The 18,429-nt window shown below is 40.0% G+C and overlaps 1 protein-coding gene across 1 annotated transcript in view; it reads left to right on the top strand.

The window, feature by feature from the left end:
* HDGFL3 (HDGF like 3) overlaps window positions 1-12,202 on the top strand; it is an 86,884-nt gene extending 74,682 nt beyond the window's left edge. Inside the window, exon 6 of the mRNA XM_042781553.1 lies at window positions 12,173-12,202. Within this exon, the coding sequence (XP_042637487.1) occupies window positions 12,173-12,202 (30 nt within the window). The remainder of the gene's footprint in view (window positions 1-12,172) is intronic.
* Window positions 12,203-18,429: the final 6,227 nt, after the last annotated feature.

Raw genomic sequence — 18,429 nt, forward strand, 5'->3', positions numbered from 1 at the left:
CAAGTGGGGTTCATATCAGGTATGTGGTTCAACATTAGAAAAACAATCATCCACCACATAAATAAAACAAAGGAGAAGAACCACATGATCATATCAATTAATGCAGAGAAGGCGTTTGATAAAATCCAACACTCATTCCTGATCAAAACTCTCAGCAAAATAGGAATAGAAGGGACATTCCTCAATATAATAAAAGGCATCTATGCAAAACCAACAGGTAACATTATACTCAATGGAGAGACTGAAACCATTCCTCTTGGGAACAGGAACCAGACAAGGATGCCCTCTATCACCACTTCTCATCAACATTGTGCTGGAAGTCCTAGCCAGGGCCATAAGGCAAGAAAGGGAAATCAAAGGAATCTAAATTGGCAAGGAAGAAGTTAAACTATCCCTATTTGCTGATGATATGATCCTATACCTAGAAAACCCAAGAGACTCCATCAAAAATCTACTGGAACTAATTGAAAGATTTAGCATCGTGGTGGGATATAAGATCAGTGTCCAAAAATCAGTTGAATTCCTCTACACCAGTAAAGAGATTGCTGAAAAAGAAATAGGAAATTGATACCGTTTATAGTAGCTACCAAAAAAAAAAAAAAAATACTTGGGAATAAATCTTACCAGGGACACAAAAGACCTCTACAAAGAAAACTATAAAAAACTATTTCAAGAAACCATAAGAGATCTTCATAAATGGAAGAACATCCCATGCTCATGGATAGGAAGATTGAACATTGTGAAAATGTCATTTCTACCCAAAGCAATCTGTATCAATGCAATCCTATCCAGATCACATCAACATTTTCTAAGGGTATGAAAATACCAATCACTAGCTTTATATGGAAAGGAAATAGACCTCAAATAAGCAAAGCACTATTGAAGAAGAAGAACAAAGGTCTCACATTGCCGGATCTCAAAACCTGCTATACAGCCACAGTAGTCAAAACTGCTGCCTGGTATTGGCGCAATGACAGACACTTAGACCAATGGAATAGAATTGAGAACCCAGAAATAGATCTATCGACCTGTGATCAGCTGATCTTTGACAAAGGGCTGAAATCCATTAAATGGGGAAGAGAATATTTGTTTAATAAATGGTGCTGGGAAAACTGGAGATCCATTTGCAGAAAAATGAAACAAGATCTGTACCTCACACCATACACAAAAACTAACTTCAGATGGATCAAAGACTTCAGTGTGAAACGTATACCTATAGAGTTCCTCAAGGAAAAACTAGGGGCAAATTTAGGGGCCCTAATATATGGCATAAAAAGACTGTCAAGCATAATCCAAAATGCAGAAGAGAAACTAGATGAATGGGACCTTCTAAAAATGAAATTTTTATGTGCTTCCAAAGACTTCTCCAAAAGAGTCAAAAGACAACCTGCAGATTGGGAAAAAATATTTGGCAATGACATTCTGACAAAGGACTTATCTCTAGAATTTAAAGACAACTCTAATAACTCAATAACAAAAAGACAAATAATCCAATTAAAAAATAGGCAGAAGACCTGAATAGACTTCACCAAGGACGATATTCAGACGGCCAACAAATATATGAAGAAATGCTCACAATCATTAGCCATTAGAGAGATGCAAATCAAAACAAAAATGAGTTACCATCTTGCTGCAGCACTGGTAGCAAAGTTCAACAAGACAGTAATAACAAATGCTGGTGAGGATGTGGAGAGATTGGGACTCTTGTATATTGCTGGTAGGACTGTAAAATGGTACAACCACTGTGGAAAGCAGTATGGCGATTTCTTCAAAAATTGGAATTAGAAATACCATTTGATCCAGCCATTCCATTACTAGGTATATATCCTAAAGAAGTGAGAGCCATGACAAGAACAGACATATGCATACACATGTTCATCACAGCACTATTTACAATAGCCAAAAGATGGAAACAACCTAGGTGTCCATCAGCTGAGGAATGGAGAACCAAATTATGGTACATACATGCTATGAAACCCTAAAGAATAACCTAGAATCTGCAAAATACCGCATAACATGGATAAATTTGGAGGACATTATGCTGAATGAAATAAGACAATCACACAAGGACAGATATTGTATTAGTCCATTCTTAAAAAAGTCAAGGAAAGGATTATCTATGGAAGGAAGTTTTCTTTGTTGGTTACCAGGGGTGGGAGAGTAGGGTAGGGAACACCGTTAGATAGGTAGAAATAAGTATTGATTTGGGTGAAGAGAAGGGCAGTGTACCAAATGTGAGTGATCAACATGGTGGCATTGAGGAGGAGGAAGACAAAGAGGAGGTACATGAGAGGTACAGACAACAAAGATGAACTCTTTTGCACATACAGTACTGCATTGTCAGTGAAAGCAAACATGGGTATACGAGTGGATAGATGGGTGGACAGGCTGAACTGTTAGGTATGTCTGTGAAGCCGGGAGTGTACCCAAGACCGTATATAGGGTTGGCAGACAGTGGTCCTATATTTGTATGATTTGTAAGAATTTCAGGTGTATAGTAGAGCTGACAAGGGACAAGGTTGTAGTCACAGCCAGCTACCCAGAGGGACGAGTAGTTGAACTGGTGGGCTCATGACTATAGTCGCAGGGGATATCAAGGTCAATGGGCATAACATACTACACAAAACATTCATTGTTCCACCTCCTACTTCGGCAAGTAGCAACTGGGATCTTTAAAAGCTTGCAAACAGCCATCTAAATGCAACAATGGGTCTCTCCTCATCCAAAGGAAGGAAGAATGAAGAAAACCAAAGATTCATGGAAATAATTAGTCCTAGCAACTGTTGCACTGTATAATGTGCAGCCTATATGACTGTGAGACCAGAAAAGCTAGATGATGCCTGGCTACCACTGTCAACCACTCGGAGGGGGATCTGTGTAGGAGATCCTGGATAGAGAGGGAGAACAATGTGGAAAAAAACTCAAAATCATTTGGGAAAAAAAAAATGGGTGGAGAGGGGACTAGGTTTGCTGGTCTGATAGAGCCTGGTGGAACCATTGAGACTATGGCCCCTAGCTGCCCTTCAGGTCTGGAATTGAACCCACACCTGTGGCTTCCAGCCACATAAAAGACAGGCATATGAATTGAACATTTACCTGAGCTAGATACACTCCTTGGAGAGAACAATCATGGGAGAAAGAATGGCTGTTTATGCACAGGGAGACAGCTCAGGGGGCAGGAGTGCATGGAGGGTGGACACAGGGAAGCGGTAACTATAGGGAGGAAGTGGGAGGGGAGCTGTTGCATTGTGGTAAATTTTAGTCAATGTAATGAGACAAAGTGTATGTGAACTGTTGTATGGAATGTGAATTTGCTCTGTAAATTTTCACCCCAATCACAATTTAAAAAAAAAAAAAAACGACCAAGTTTACTGCTGTAATAGAGCCTGGTCAGATCCCCAGGACTATGGCCCCTAGTTACCTTTCAGGTCTGGAACTGAATTTACTCCTGTGGGTTCCAGCCAAACAATAGACGGGCATATAGGTTGAACATTTCCATCAGATAGATATACTCCTTAGAGTAATCAATTGTGGGAGAACAGAAAAGCAGTGTTTGCACAGGGAGATAGCTTGGTGTCCAGGAATGCTTAGGAAAGAAGGACATAGGGAAGAAGTACATGGAGGAAGTGGGAAGAGAGATATTGTATTGTGGGGAATTGCAATAATTGTTATGAAACAAAATGTTTGTGTACTGCTATATGGAAAATTAATTTGTTCTGTAAACTTTCACCCAGATCATAGTAAAAATTTAAAAAAAAAGAAAAAGAAAAGAAATGCCACCTCCAAGGATGTAGAGAAATTGAAACCCTCATGTACTGCTTGTGGGATTGTAGAATGATGCAACTGCTATAGTAAATAGTTTGGTGATGCAAAAAGTTATACATAGAACTTCATGCCCCAGCAATTGTACTCCTAGGTACACACCAGGATTCAAAAACAGATTCTTGTCTACCAGTGTTCATTGCAACATTGTTCACATTAGCCAAAAAGTAGAAACAACCCTAGTATCCATCAGATGAATGGATAAATAAAATGTGGTATATATGTGCAGTGGATTACTACTTGGCCATAAAGAGAAATGAAGTTCTTATACATGCTGCAATGTAGATGAACCTTGAAAACATTATGCTGAGCAAAATAAGTCAAATGCAAAAGGACAAATATTATATGATCCCACTTATCTGAAATACCCAGAATAGGAAAAGTTCATTAGTGGTTACTTTTGGCAAGTGGGAAAGGAAAAGAAGAATGAACTGCTTAGCCATCTAGATGCAACAATGGGTCTCTCCCTGTCCAGAGCAAAGAAGAACAAAGAAAACCAAACATTCATGGAAAGAGTTAGTCCAAGCAACTGGTACACCATGCAATCCTCAGCCTGTACAACTATGAGACCAGAACTAGATGGTGCCTGGCTACCACTGTCAACTGCTCGGAGGGGAATCTATTTAGAAGATCCTGGATAGAGTGGGAGAACAATGTGGAACGAGACTCAAAATCACTTAAACAAAAGGAGTCGGGGAGACCAGGTTTGCTGGTCTGATAGAGCCTGGTGGAACCACTGAGACTCTGGCCCCTAGCTGTCCTTCAGATCTGGAATTGAACCCACTCCTGTGGCTTCCAGCCAAAACAAAGACAGGCATATGAGGTGAACTTTTACACTAGGTAGATATACTCCTTGGAGAGAACAATCATGGGAGAATAGAAGGGCTGTGTATGCACAGGGAGATAGCTCAGGGGGTAGGAGTGCATGGGAGAGAAGGACACAGGGAAGAGGTAACTATGGGGAAGAAGTAGGAGGGGAGCTGTTGCATTGTGGGAAATTATAGTCAATGTCATGAGATAAAGTGTATGTGAGCTGCTGTATGGAAAGTGAATTTGCTCTGTAAACTTTCACCCAAATCACAAAAAAAAAAAAACAATGTTTTGCTTAAATAATACAGGTTTTGTTAAGGGATGAAGAAATTTGAAAGTGCATAGTAGTGAATTTGCACAACATGGTGAATGTAGTTAATATCACTGAATTGTAACACAAAAATGGTCAAAATGGTTTGTTACTGTGTATTTCACCAAAGTAAAATTTCTTAAAAATAAATGTAAATGAATTTGCTCTGTAGACTTTCACCCAAATCAAAATAAAAATTTTAAAAAATAATGTAAGAAATACTACCTTAAAACTTTAAACCAGCAACTTATTGTACCTATGAAATGTCTTACCATTACTCTTCTGTTAAGTCTGGTTTCTACTTAGTTCATTATCAGTCTGCCAGCTGATAAATTGGTACCTCTCAACTCTCTCCTCCTTCATCCTCATTATCCATAATCATTCCCTAACTATTATGATTGCAATCTTCTCTTATTCCTCATACCCAACTTAGCCTTACTCTCTTTCCAGCCTGTCTTCTCTTAATCTCTCTTCCAATAAATAGTTCTCTGTCATTACCCTAAGGAGCTATGGTAGTGTAGTGGTTAACGCATTTGACTACTAATCAAAAGGCTGGTGGTTCAAACCCATTAGCAGCTCTGCCAAAGAAATATGAGACAGTCTGATTCTGTGGAAACAGTGTGGGGCGCTATGAGTCAGAATGGACCTTTGGTTTGGTGTTTATCATTATCTTTGCCTGCAGCCCTCCAGGGATGTATACTTGGCCAATATCCACTGAGTCCTTGAGAACCTGGCTCACTTGACTTTATTTCTATCCTACCTGCTACCTTCATTCAAGATAGCTTCAATATGCGTATAGCAAAAACTCCTATAGCATCTCTCTTCTTTACTACCAAACTTATTTCTAGTTGTACTTTCTGTGATAGAGGAAGAGGTGTTCTTACTATATACTAAGAGTATATAGCCTGTGGACAAGTAACATCAACATCACCTGGGAGCTTGTGAGAAATGTAGAATCTCAAACCCAACCTCAGACCTACTGAATCAAAATCTGCATTAGCTCAACCCCTTGGCAATTCAAATGCACATTAAAATGTTAGAAGCACAGATCTACACCTTTCTATGGACAGGGTCCAAAATACTATTCTTTTATACTTTCATCTTCTTTTGTACTGGTTCTTTCTCCTCTGCCTATAAGCAGTGTTAGATATTCCTGAATCTTAAAGGTACCTCCCTTTAACCATATGTTCTCCTGTTTTTTCCTTTTCCCTTCCAAAGTACTTTAAAAAGTTTTGAAAGAGTTCTCTTTTCTCCCAGTCTCCAGTTCCTATATCCTATTAGCCTTAATTCATTGCATGTTTATTTCTTCTTTGAACAGCACTTATAAAGGCCCCCAGTTATCCTCTCATTGCTAAAGCCATTGTCTCCTTTGGTCTTATTTTACCTGACCTCTGCAGCGTTTAATGCTATTAACTACTTACTCCTCCTACCTTTGCCTCCAAGCCACCACTCTCTTCTTTTTCTCTCTCTTTCTTCTCAGTCTCTTTTCAGAGTACCTGTTACTCAGTCAGGAGCTCTGGTAGTGTAGTGCTTAAGGCATCTGACTGCTAGCCAGAAGGCTGGTGGTTCAAACCCACCAGCCACTCTTTGGAAGGAAGGTTGGGCAATCTAATCTACTTCTGTAGTGACACCGCCTCGGAAACCCAAGGAGGGGTCGCTATGAGTCAGATCTGACTCGACAGCAGTGAGTTTTGGTTTGATTCTTCAGTCTGTCTTGGTACTCTTCTGCTCGCACTCTGAAGCTTATCCTGTGTCCATCTTATCCACTCACATGGTTTCAACTATTGTTGTTGTTGTTAGATGCTGTCAAGTCATTTCTGACTCATAGCGACCCTATGCACAGTAGAACAAAACACTGCCTGGTCCCTCGCCAGCTCCATGATTCTTGAACCCATCGTTGCAGCCACTGTGTCATTTCATCTCATTGAGGGCCTTCCCCTCTTTAGTTGGCATCCTTCTTCACGGAATGGTCGCTTCTGACAATATGACCAAAGTAGGTGAGACGAAGTCTGGCCATTCTCGCTTCCAAGGAGCATTCCATCTCTACTTCCTCCAGGACAGATTGGTTAGTTCTTTTACCAGTCCATGGTATTTTCAGCATTCTTTGCCAGCACCACAACTCAAAAGCATCAATTCTTCTTTGGTCTTCCTTATTCATTGTCCAGCCCTCACACACATACGAGGTGATTGAAAATATCATGGCTTGTGTCAGGTGCACCTTACTACTCAAGGAGACATCCTTGCTCCTCAGCATTTGAAAGAGGTCCCTTGCAGCCAACTTGCCCAGTGCTATAGGTCGTCTGATGTCCTGACTGCTGCTTCCATTGGGATCAATTGTAGAACCAAGCAATGTGAAGTCTTTGACAACTCAATCTTTTCTCCATTTATCGTGATGCTGCTTATAGGTCCAGTTGTGAGGATTTTTGTTTTCTTTATAGTGAGATGTAATCCATACTGCAGACTGTATTTTTCAATCTTCATCAGTAAGTGCCTCAAGTCATCCTCACTTCCAGCAAGCAAAGTTGTGTTGTCATCATATCACAGGTTGTTAATGATTCTTCCTCCGATCTTGATGCCACATTCTTCTTCATATAGTCCACCTTCTCAGATTATTTGCTTGGCATAAAGATTGAATAAGTATGGTGAAAGGATACAACCTTGACACACTCCCTTCTTAATTTTAAACCATACAGTGTCTCCTTGTTCTGTTCGAACAACAGCCTCCTGGTCAATGTGCAGGTTCCTCATGACCACAATCAAGTGTTCTGGAATTCCCATTCTTCTCAATGTCATCCACAATTTGTTATGATCAACACAATCAAATACCTTTTGTTATGATCCACACAATCAAATGTCAATAAAACACAAGTAAACATCTTTCTGGTATTCTTTGCCTTGAGCCAACATCCATCTGACAGCAGCAGTGATATCCCTTGTTCCACATCTTCTTCTGAATTCAGCTTGTACCTCTGGAAGTTCTCTCTCAGTATACTGCTGCAACCGTTTTTTAATTACCTTCAGTAACATCTTACTTGCGTGCAATATTAATGATGTTGTCTGATAATTTCCACATTCTGTGGGATCACCTTTCCTTGGAATGGGTGCAAATATGGATCTCTTCCAGTCAGTTGGTCAGGTAGCTGTTTTCCAAATCTCTTGGCATAGCCAAGTGAGTGCCTCCAGTAGGGCATCGTTCGTTGAAACATCTCAATGGGTATTCCATCAATTCCTGGAGCCTGGGTCTTCACCAGTTCCTTCAGTGCATCTTTGACTTCTTCCTTCAGTACCATTGGTTCTTGATCATACGGCACCTCCTAAAATGGATGAAGATCTACGTTCTTTTTGGTACAGTGACTCTGTGTATTCCGTCCATCTTCTTTTGATGCTTCCTGCATCATTCAGTATTTTGCCCATAGAATCTTTCACTGTTGCAACTTGAGGCTTAAGTTTTTTCCTGTCTTTCAGCTTGAGAAATGCCAAGCATTTTCTTCCCTTTTGGTTTTCTAACTCCAGGACTTTGCACATTTCATTATAGTAATTGGCTTTGTCTGCTCGAGCTGCTCTTTGAAATCTCCTGTTCAGCTCTTGTATCTTGTCAGTTCTTCCATTTGCTTCACCTACTCTCCACTTAATGGCAAGTTTCAGAGTCTCTTCTGTCATCCATTTTTGTCTTTTCTTCTTTTCTCATCTTTTTAGTGACCTCTTGCTTTCTTCATGGATGATGTTCTTGATGTCATCCCACAGTTCTTCTGGTTTTTGGTCATTGGTGTCCAATGCATCAAATTTATTCTTTAGATAGTCTCTAAATTCAGGAGGGATATATTCAAGATCATATTTTGGCTCTCGTGGACTTGTTTTAATTATCTTTAACTTCAAGTTGAACTTGCATATGAACAGTTGATTGTCTGTTCCACAATTAGCTCCTGGCCTGGTTTTGGCTGAAGATATTGAGCTTTTCCATCTCCTCTTGCCACAGATGTAGTCAGTCTGATTCCTGTGTATTCCATCTGGCAAAGTCCATGTGTATAGCCACCATTTGTGTTGTTGAAAAAAGGTATTTGCAGTGAGTAAGTCACTAGTCTTGCTAAATTCTGTCATGTGATTTCCAGCATCATTCTGTCACCAAGGTCAAATTTTCAAACTACTGGTGATTCTTCTTTGTTTCCAACTTTTGCATTCCAGTCACCAGTGATAACACATCCTGATTGCATGTTCAATCAGTTTCAGACTGCAGAAGCTGGTAAAAATCCTCAATTTCCTCATCTTTGGTTTTGGTGGTTGGTGCATAGATTTGAATAATAGTCATATTAACTGGTCTTCCTTGTAGGCATGATATTATCCTGTCACTGACAGCATTATACTTCAGAACAGATCTTGAAACATCCTTTGTGCTAATGAATGCCATGCTTCTGCAATTATTATATACTACTAATAACTTCCCACTTTGTATCTCTCCTGCACTCTAGATTCATGTTTCTGACTGCCAACACAACCATTTGTATTTGAACACTTGAAAGCACCATAGAATATAGTACTAGCTACTAGTAGTAGTAACAGCAGCAGAATAGTAGAGGCTAACATTTTACTGTGTCACATACTGTGCTGAATACTGTACATGCATTATCTTACTTAATATTCACACAGTCTTTGGGAGGTAGGTCCAGGTATTGTTTCCATTTTTCAGCTGAGGAATTGACTTGATTTGCCTAGGGTCTCACAGCTAGGAAGAGCAAAAACTAAGATCCAGTAAGAGCCTGAGATCCTTTTTATTTTTAACCTGTCTTTAGTAATAATTTGTTACATACGAAAGAGTATATTTATGTAAGTTATAAAGCATAATACTACAATTAATTGCAATGAGCCAACCACTCAGTCCAAATACTAGAAAATAACAATAACTTCTGTCTATTTACATGTTCTTCCTCATCCCATCTTCTTCCCATCGAGATGACCACTGTCTTGAATATTATATTTATTTTTTCTTTCATTTTTTAAATGTTAGACATACTTAACAGGTACGTATCTACCTAAAAAATATATTGTTTAATTTTGCTGTTTTGGAGATTTTTTAAAAATGGTAATATTTACTAACCATATTTACTAACACTTCTAAGAGACGCTCTGGTGGTATAGTGCCTAAGCATTTGACTGCTAACCAGAGGGTTGGTGGTTCAAACCCAGCAGCCACTCCACCAGAAGGAAGATGAGGCAATCTACTTCCATAGTGATACTGCCTCGGAAATCCAAGGAGGGGTCTCTGTGAGTCGGGTCCGACTCAATGGCACATAACAACGACAACATGTTTCTAAGAGGAGCTCTGGTGGTGTAGTGCCTAAGGCATTTGACTGCTAACCAGAAGGCCCTCAGAAGGAAGATGGGGCAAACTACTCCTGTAGAGATACCGCCTCAGAAACCCAAGGAGAGATCGCTATGAGTCGAATCAACTTGATGACAGTGAGTTGGTTTTTGTATGCTTACAAGAGGGACTTCAGTGGTGCAATGGTTAAAGCATTCAGCCGCTACTCAAAAGTCCAGCAGTTCAAACTCACCAACCTCTCTGTGGGAGAAAGATGAGAAAGTCTGCTTCCGTAAAGATTTACAGCTCTGGAAACCATATGGGGTAGTTCTACTCTGTCCTATAGGGTTGTTATGAGTCAGAATAAACTTGATGGCAGTGATTTGGGTTTTGTTTGGTTTATGCTTGCAGGATTACGCCATGTGTAACAGTAATTAATTTATTTTTAACTGTTATATTCAATTTGATGAGTAAGTATATCACGGTTTGTTTACCTAGTTTCCTCTTGGTGGGTATTTGGGTTGTTTCCAGCTTTTTGCAGTTATTAACTGTTGTGAACTTCTCATGCATGTCTCCTAGTGCACATGCACATGTATTTCTTTAGGGTATGTAACTAGGACTGGAAATACTGACTCATGAGTTTATGATTTTCAACTTTATACAATAATGCTAAATTATTTTCCAAAGTAAAATTAATTTATACTCCCACCACCAGTGTATAAGAGTTCTGTGATCCACTTGCCAATGCAGTAGGTGTAAAATGGTATTTCATTATCATTTGAATTTGCATTTCTGTGATCAAAAGTGAAGTTGAGCTTATTTTATATGTTTATTGACCGTCTGTGTTTCTTCTATGCAGTGATTTTTAGTTTTCGGCCATCTTCCTATTGGGCTTCCTCTCCCGCTTACTGACTTGTAAGAGTTCTTTACACATTCTGGATTCTACCTAATGTGGATGCTGTTGTTGTTGTTATGTGCCGTCGAGTCGGACTCAACTCATAGCGACCCCGCCTTGGGTTTCCGAGGCAGTATCACTACAGAAGTAGATTTCCCAACCTTCCTTCCGAGGAGTGGCTGGTGGGTTTGAACTGGCAGCCTTCTAGTTAGCAGTCAAGTGACTTAGGCACTATGCTACTAGAGCTCCCTCTAATGTGGGTAGTCATACTTATTGCAAATATCCAAGTTTTTGGCTTGTCCATTTTCTTTATGACACATTTTGGTGAATAGAAGTCTTAAACGTTATGGTAGTCACTGTATCATACTTTCCTTTTTATGGTTAGAATTTTTCTATCTTGTTTAAGAAATTTATCTCTATCTCAGATGATCCCTGGTAGCATGAGGTTAAGCCCTCAGCTGCTAACTGAAAGGTTGTCAGTTTGAACTTGTTAGCATTTCCGTGAGAGAACGGCCTGGCAGTCTGCTCCTGTAAAGATTACAGCCTGGAAAAACCCTATGGGGCAGTTCTACTCTGTCACACGGTGTCACATGAGTCAGAATTGAGTTGATAGCCCCTAGCAACATCATCATCCCTATCTCAAGGTCAGAAAGGTATTTCCTTTTAAATTTTTTCAGTTTCATTTTTAACATTTTTGTGAATAATCCATTTGGAATTTATTCTCATGTATGATATAAGATAGGATCCCATTGCATTTTTCCCCATAGAATAACCATTTGACCCAACACCATTTATTGAATAGCACCTCCATTGCTCTCTGTTCCACAGTGCCTTCTGTGATGTATGCATGGGTCTCTTTCTGGGTCCTTTGTTCTGTTTCTTTGGTCAGTAGCACACTTTCTTCATAATAGTAGCTCTATAATGAATCCTAATAGCTGACAGGGCCAGTAACATAATCTCATACTTTTTTTCAAATACTTAATAGTCATGACGAATAAAAGTCAAAAAGGCTTTTTCTTCTTTTTCTTCTTATTGGTAGAAATTACAGCATGTATGCCTGTGGGAATGATCCGAGAGGCACAAAATGACAATGTAAGAAAGAATCCTTGAACCAATATCCCTCAGAAGGCAAGAAAGCATAGGCTCTAGTATACAGCAAAGGAGTTGGCCTTTTCATCCATTAAAACAGAAGAGAAGGCAAAGTTTTTGGATCTGGTTATAAGATAAGTGGGTAGTTACAGTGAGAGCTTATAAAAGTTGTTTGCTTCTGTTTTCTTAGGAAGCAAGGTTAATATTTGAGAGTAGGAATAAGAACTGTTGAAAGTTTTAGGGGAGGGAAAAAGATTTAAAATATCATTTAGGAAGAATAAGAGAGCGAATGGACTTGTGAAATGAAGTTAAATTGCCAGGCAGGTAAGGGCTTACTCGAGTTTAGTTGTCATGAATTTAAAAGGAAAGCAGTCAGGATGAGTGTGTGTTTTTCTCTGGACATACTCAATTATACCACTACAGAGAGGGCAGAGAACTGAATTTAACTAGAATTGAAGGTTTTGCGCAGAGAGTGTAGTAAGAGTTTAGAAGCAAGTCAGTTGAGGAAGGTATCTGCAAGGGAGTATTTATAATGGTGGACTGTGGAATGAATGCAGAATATGTTAGAAGGGGAATGAGGAAGGGATAGAATCAAAGAATTATGGAGTAAGATACAGAGTAAGCTGAAAAGATAGCTGATGATAGAAGAATGACATGTTCAGGTTGGGTTATAGAAGGGTTGCAGTAGCTGCTGATGACAGTGTGGGTGCTGTTGGTATTTTGAGTGACAATTCTCCATTATATGAGTACTGTTCAGCACATCACAGGACATTTAGTAACTTTGGCCCCTGTCTATTAAATGCCAGTAGAATCCCCAAGTTCTTAAAATGCACCCACACATTTGTAAGTACTCCCAGTGGTTGAGAATCACTTGTCTAAGAAACAACCATGGGAATTAGTGACTGAGTTAGAGTGGAGGACAAGATCTTTGGAGAAGAGGAGGTCAAAGTACTGAGTGGCCACAGTGTTTAAAGACAGTCTACATGGATATTGGAATCAGATTGTGATTTCTAGTGACGGTGAACCAGTGCTGTAATCTTGGAGGAATAGGGGGAAATGATTCAGGGAGTTTGTAGATGATCGCAGTAAAGAGAAAGTAATGTCTTACGGTATTAAGATTCAAAGCTAGGGGTTTTGTTTTGGATGGGAAGACCCAGGGGAAGAGAACAGTCTAACAGTAGTAGTGAAGAGTGAGAAGGACACCTTCCCTACCTCTAAGGCCAGTGGCATAAGGTCTGTGGAAGAGAAAAGAGTTACTACTTGAGAGGATTATAGGGGAAGATGCACTATCCTCAGGGGAAGACCAGCTTTCAGTTAGAACACATTGGTGAGTGGAATCTCTTAGAAATTCTAGTTGAGAATGTAGGAGATTTGTTAATGATTGACTATGATTTTTAGGGGACCCATTGGCAGGGATTGCACAGTTGAGGGTTAGGTAGGAGATGAAGTCATAATAGGAGATGTACAAAGCTGACTGGAGGTGAGATGCTGTGGAATCTGTAGTGTGGATCTGAAGTAAGCAAGGATAAAATGCATATGGATAAAGAGTCTGATGATCTCAAGGCAGATGGCAGTGGTAAGGTTATTAATATTGGTAGGTGCAAAATGGGATTAGTAGTAGTGTCCAAACCTGTCTAACTTCATGGGGGATAATGAGAATCACCATGAGCACAAAGCTGATTCCCATGATGTGGAGGTCAGACATACCTCCACTCTCCAACTTTTTTACCAATTTTGACACCAGCCACCCCTCCCACAGCATGTTGTACTTCTCTTCTGGATTCACAGCACTCTCTACTTCTCCTCTGGGTTTGATAGTCCATTGCAATAGCCACATACAACTCACAGACCATACTCACAGTTAAGTATTTTAAGTACTTTATTAAGGAGGTAACAGGGTACAACTCAGGATTGGGATCAGGATCAGGAAGCATGTAGGCAAAGTCTAGCTTCTTCAGTGCATCAGAGCTCTCAGTTCCTCTTAACTGTGCAGGCCTCCTCTCAGCTGCCTCAGGACAGGCTTCTCCTAGCCCTGCCATCTGTCACTGCTGGCCCTGCCACTGATCCCCTTCTGGCCTGTTGCTTTCTTCAGTGTTGAAACCCTTGACCCACGTTAGAGCTCTTTTATGAGGTTCCTTGTGTCCGCTCTGCTTTCTTCCTTCTGCTACTGCTTCCTGCTTCTCTTCCTGCTGCTTTATTTCTCCAGAAACCTCTCTGGGGTTGGCTGCTTATATATAAACTCATTGTCAAGTTCAAGGCATGGCATTCCTGTCAGAGCAGCATACTGACCAGGTCTCTCTCAGTAGGCCACAGACCCTTCTTTTTCATAGTAGGCTATAATTCACCTCATTTGCATAGTCTATTGACCAATCCCTACAAGCTGCATACCAGTCACAGGGCAGGCTGCATCCCAGGACTGGACAAACTATCGAAACCACGTTGTTTACAGCTTACCCAGGAAATGGTAATCAACCTACAAAAGTAACAAACCCTTTAGGGTAGAAACTAGGGTAAAGGTAACTTCAGGGCTTAAGTGAAAAAAATCTCTGAAGCTGTTTAGCTGTTTTTCTAGAGAACCAAGGCAAAAGGTCACATAAAGAAACTCATTTCACCATACTAGGGGAAGGAGAGAAGACATTCCCAAATAGAATCCACATAGTTCTGGAGGCTTCTCCTTACTCCCAGAGGCTCTCTGACTTCTTGCTCACTCTTGCCAATGGAAGCATGAGAGGGCAAGGAGCAGGATCTCTTATCCACAATATTGGAGCTCCCCTTGATTCCTCCGGATGGAAATGTGGAAGCTTCTACTCTTAGTGGCTAGGAGGACACCATGCACTGACTGGTTTCTTGCTATCATTAGGTGCTGTTGAGTCAGTTTTGACTCAGAGCAACCCTCCGTGCAATAGAATGAAACATTGCCCAATCTTGTGCTATCCGCACACCACTTGGTATGCTTGAGCCCATTGTTGCAACCACTGTGTCAGTCCATCACATTAAGGGTCTTCTCCTTTTTTGCTGGCATGATATTCTTCTCCAGGGACTGGTCTTTTCTGATAACATGACCAAAGTATGAGAGACGAAGTCTGGCCATTCTCACTTCTAAGGAGCATTCCAGCTGTACTTCTTCTAAGACAAATTTATTCATTTTTCTGGAAGTCTATGGTATATTCAGTATTCTTTGCCAACACCACAGTTCAAATGCATCAATTTTTCTGTGGTCTTCCTTTTTCATTGTCCAGCTCTTAAATGCATATGAGGCTGTCGAAAATACTGTGGCTTGGGTTAGGCACACCTTAGTCTTCAAAGTGATATCTTTGCTTTTTAACATTTTAAAGAGGTTTTTTGAAGCACATTTGCCCAGTGAAATACATTGTTTTATTTCCTGACTGCTGTTTCCATGGATGTTGATTGTGGATACAAGTAAAATGAAATCCTTGACAACATTAATCTTTTCTCCATTTATTGTGATAATGCTATTGGTCCAGTTATGAGGATTTTTGTTTTACTCATGTTGAGATGTAATCCATAGTGAAGGCTGTATTCTTTGATCTTCATCAGTAAGTGCTTCAAGTCTTCTTCACTTTCAGCAAACCAGGTTGTGTCATCTGCATATCGTAGGTTGTTAATGAGTCTTACTTTAACTTGATAACATATTTTTCTTCATATAGTCTAGTTTCTCAGATTATTTGCTTACCATACAGATTGAATAAGTATGGTGAAAGGGTACAACCCTGACTCACATCTTTCCTGATTTTAAACCATGCAGTATCCCCTTACTCTCTTTGAACTACCGCCTCTTGGTCAATTTACAAGTTCCACATAAGCTCTTTGAGAAGCGATGGCCCCTTCCTTCTTCCAAGTCTGTCTTAGTCTGGAAGCGCCGCTGAAACCTGTCCACCATGGGTGACCCTGCTGGTATTTGAAGTACCGGTGGCATAGCCTCCAGCCTCATAGCAACATTCAAGCCACCACAATATGACAAACTGACAGACGAGTGGTGGCATAAGCTCAGTTAAGTGTTCTGGAATTCCCATTTTTCTCAATGTTATCCATAATTTGTTATGGTCCACACAGTCAAATGTCTTTGCATAGTGAATAAAACATAGGTAAACATTTTTTTATATTCTTTGCTTTTAGCCAGGATCCATCTGGCATCAACAATGATAGCCCTTGTTCCATGTCCTTTTCTGAATCAAGTTTGAATTTCACTGTCAGTATATTTCTGCAACTATTTTTTAATTATTTTCACCAAAATTTTATTTGTGCGATATTAATATTGTTCAGTAATTTCTGCATTCTGTTGGATCACCTTTCTTTGGAATGAGCACAAATATAGATCTCTTCCAGTGGGTTGGCCAGGTAACTCTTCCAAATTTTCTTGGCATAAATGAGTGAGCACTTCCAGCATTGCATCCATTTCTTGAAACATTTCAGTGGGTATTCCATCAATTCCTGTTCTTGTTTTTCACCAGCCTTCAGTGCTAGCTTGGACGTCTTCCTTCAATACCATCAGTTTTTGATCATATGCTACCTCCTGAGATGGTTGAATGTTGTTGACCAATTCTTTTTTGGTACAGTGACTGTTTATTCTTTCCATCTTCTTTTAATGCTTCCTACATCCTTCAGTATTCAGCCCACAGAATCCTTCAGTATTGCAATTCGAGGCATGAATTATTTCTTCAGTTCTTTCAGTTTGAGAAATGCCAAGTGTGTTCTTCCCTTTGGATTTTCTAACTCCAGCTCTTTGCACATTGCATTATAATACTTTTTCTTGAGCTGCCCTTTGAAATCTTCTGTGCAGATCTTTTACTTCATCATTTCTTCTGTTTCCTTGAGCTTCTCTCCATGCAGGTACTCTGGTGGCACCGTGCCTAAGGCATTTGACTGCTAACCAGAAAGTTAGTGGTTCAAACCCACCAGGTGCCCCACAGAAGGAAGATGGAGCAGTCTACTTCTGTAAAGATTTACCGCCTCAGAAATCCAGTGGGGGTCACTGTAAGTTGGAATCAGCTCAAGGGCAGCAAGTTTTTTTTTTTCCACTCCATTCAAGGACAAGTTTCAGAGTCTCTTCTGACATCCATTTTGGTCCTCTCTTCCTTTTCCTATCTTTTCAATGACCATTTGCCTTCTTCATGTGTGATCCTGTTGATGTCATCACACAACTCGTCTTGTCTTTGGTCATTGATGTTAAATGCATCAAATCTGTTCTTCAGATGGTCTCTAAATTCAGATGGGATATTATACCCAAAGTCATATTTTGGCTCTCATGCATTTGTTTTAAGTTTCTTCTCCTTCATGTTAAACTTGCATTGAGCAGTTGACCCCTGGCCTTGTTGTGACTGATTATATTGAGCTTCTCCATCATCTTTTTCCACAGATGTAGTTTATTTGATCCCTATGTATTTCATCTGTAGGGGGCTATATTAATGTTGTTGAAAAAAGGTATTTGCCACTAATAAGTTGTTGGTCTTGCAAAATTCTGTCATACAGTCTCCAGCATCATTTTTATCATCACAGCCATGTTTTCCAACTGCCAATACTTTTCCTTTGTTTCCAACTTTTACATTCCAGTCACTAGTAACTATCAGTGCATCTTGATTGCATATTTGGTCAATTTCAGACTATAGAAGTTAGTAAAAATCTTCAGTTTCTTAATCTTTGGCATCATGGTTCGTGCATAAATTTGAATAATAGTTGCATTGACTGGTCTTCCTTGTAGGTATATGGATATTATCCTGTCAGACAGCAGCATTGTACTTCGGGATAGATCTTGAAAATGTTGTTGACTATGAATGTGACACCATCCCTCTTTAATTTGTCATTCCCAGCATAGTAGACCATATGATTTTCAATTCAAAATGGTCAATACCGATCCATTTCAGCTCACTAATGCCTAGAATCCACCACTCGTCTGCCAATCTGTCATATATATGGTGGTGGCTTTGCATGTTGCTGTGAGGCTGGAGGCTATGCCACCAGCAGGATCACCCATGGTGGACAGGTTTCAGTAGAGCTTCTGGATGAAGACAGACTGGGAAGAAGAATAGGGACATCCACTTCTGACAAAGCTGTCCACTGAAAACTATGAATAGCCACAAAAGACCTTTTTTAAGCGTTGAGATGCCACTTTGAAGACTAAGGTATGCCTAACCCAAGCCATGGTTTTTTCAGTCACCTCACATGCATGTGAAAGCTAGACAATGAATA

Source organism: Orycteropus afer, unplaced genomic scaffold (assembly GCF_000298275.1).
Source record: "Orycteropus afer afer isolate SDZICR_OR568_19922 unplaced genomic scaffold, OryAfe1.0 scaffold00132, whole genome shotgun sequence".
NCBI classification, from domain to species: Eukaryota; Metazoa; Chordata; class Mammalia; order Tubulidentata; family Orycteropodidae; genus Orycteropus; species Orycteropus afer.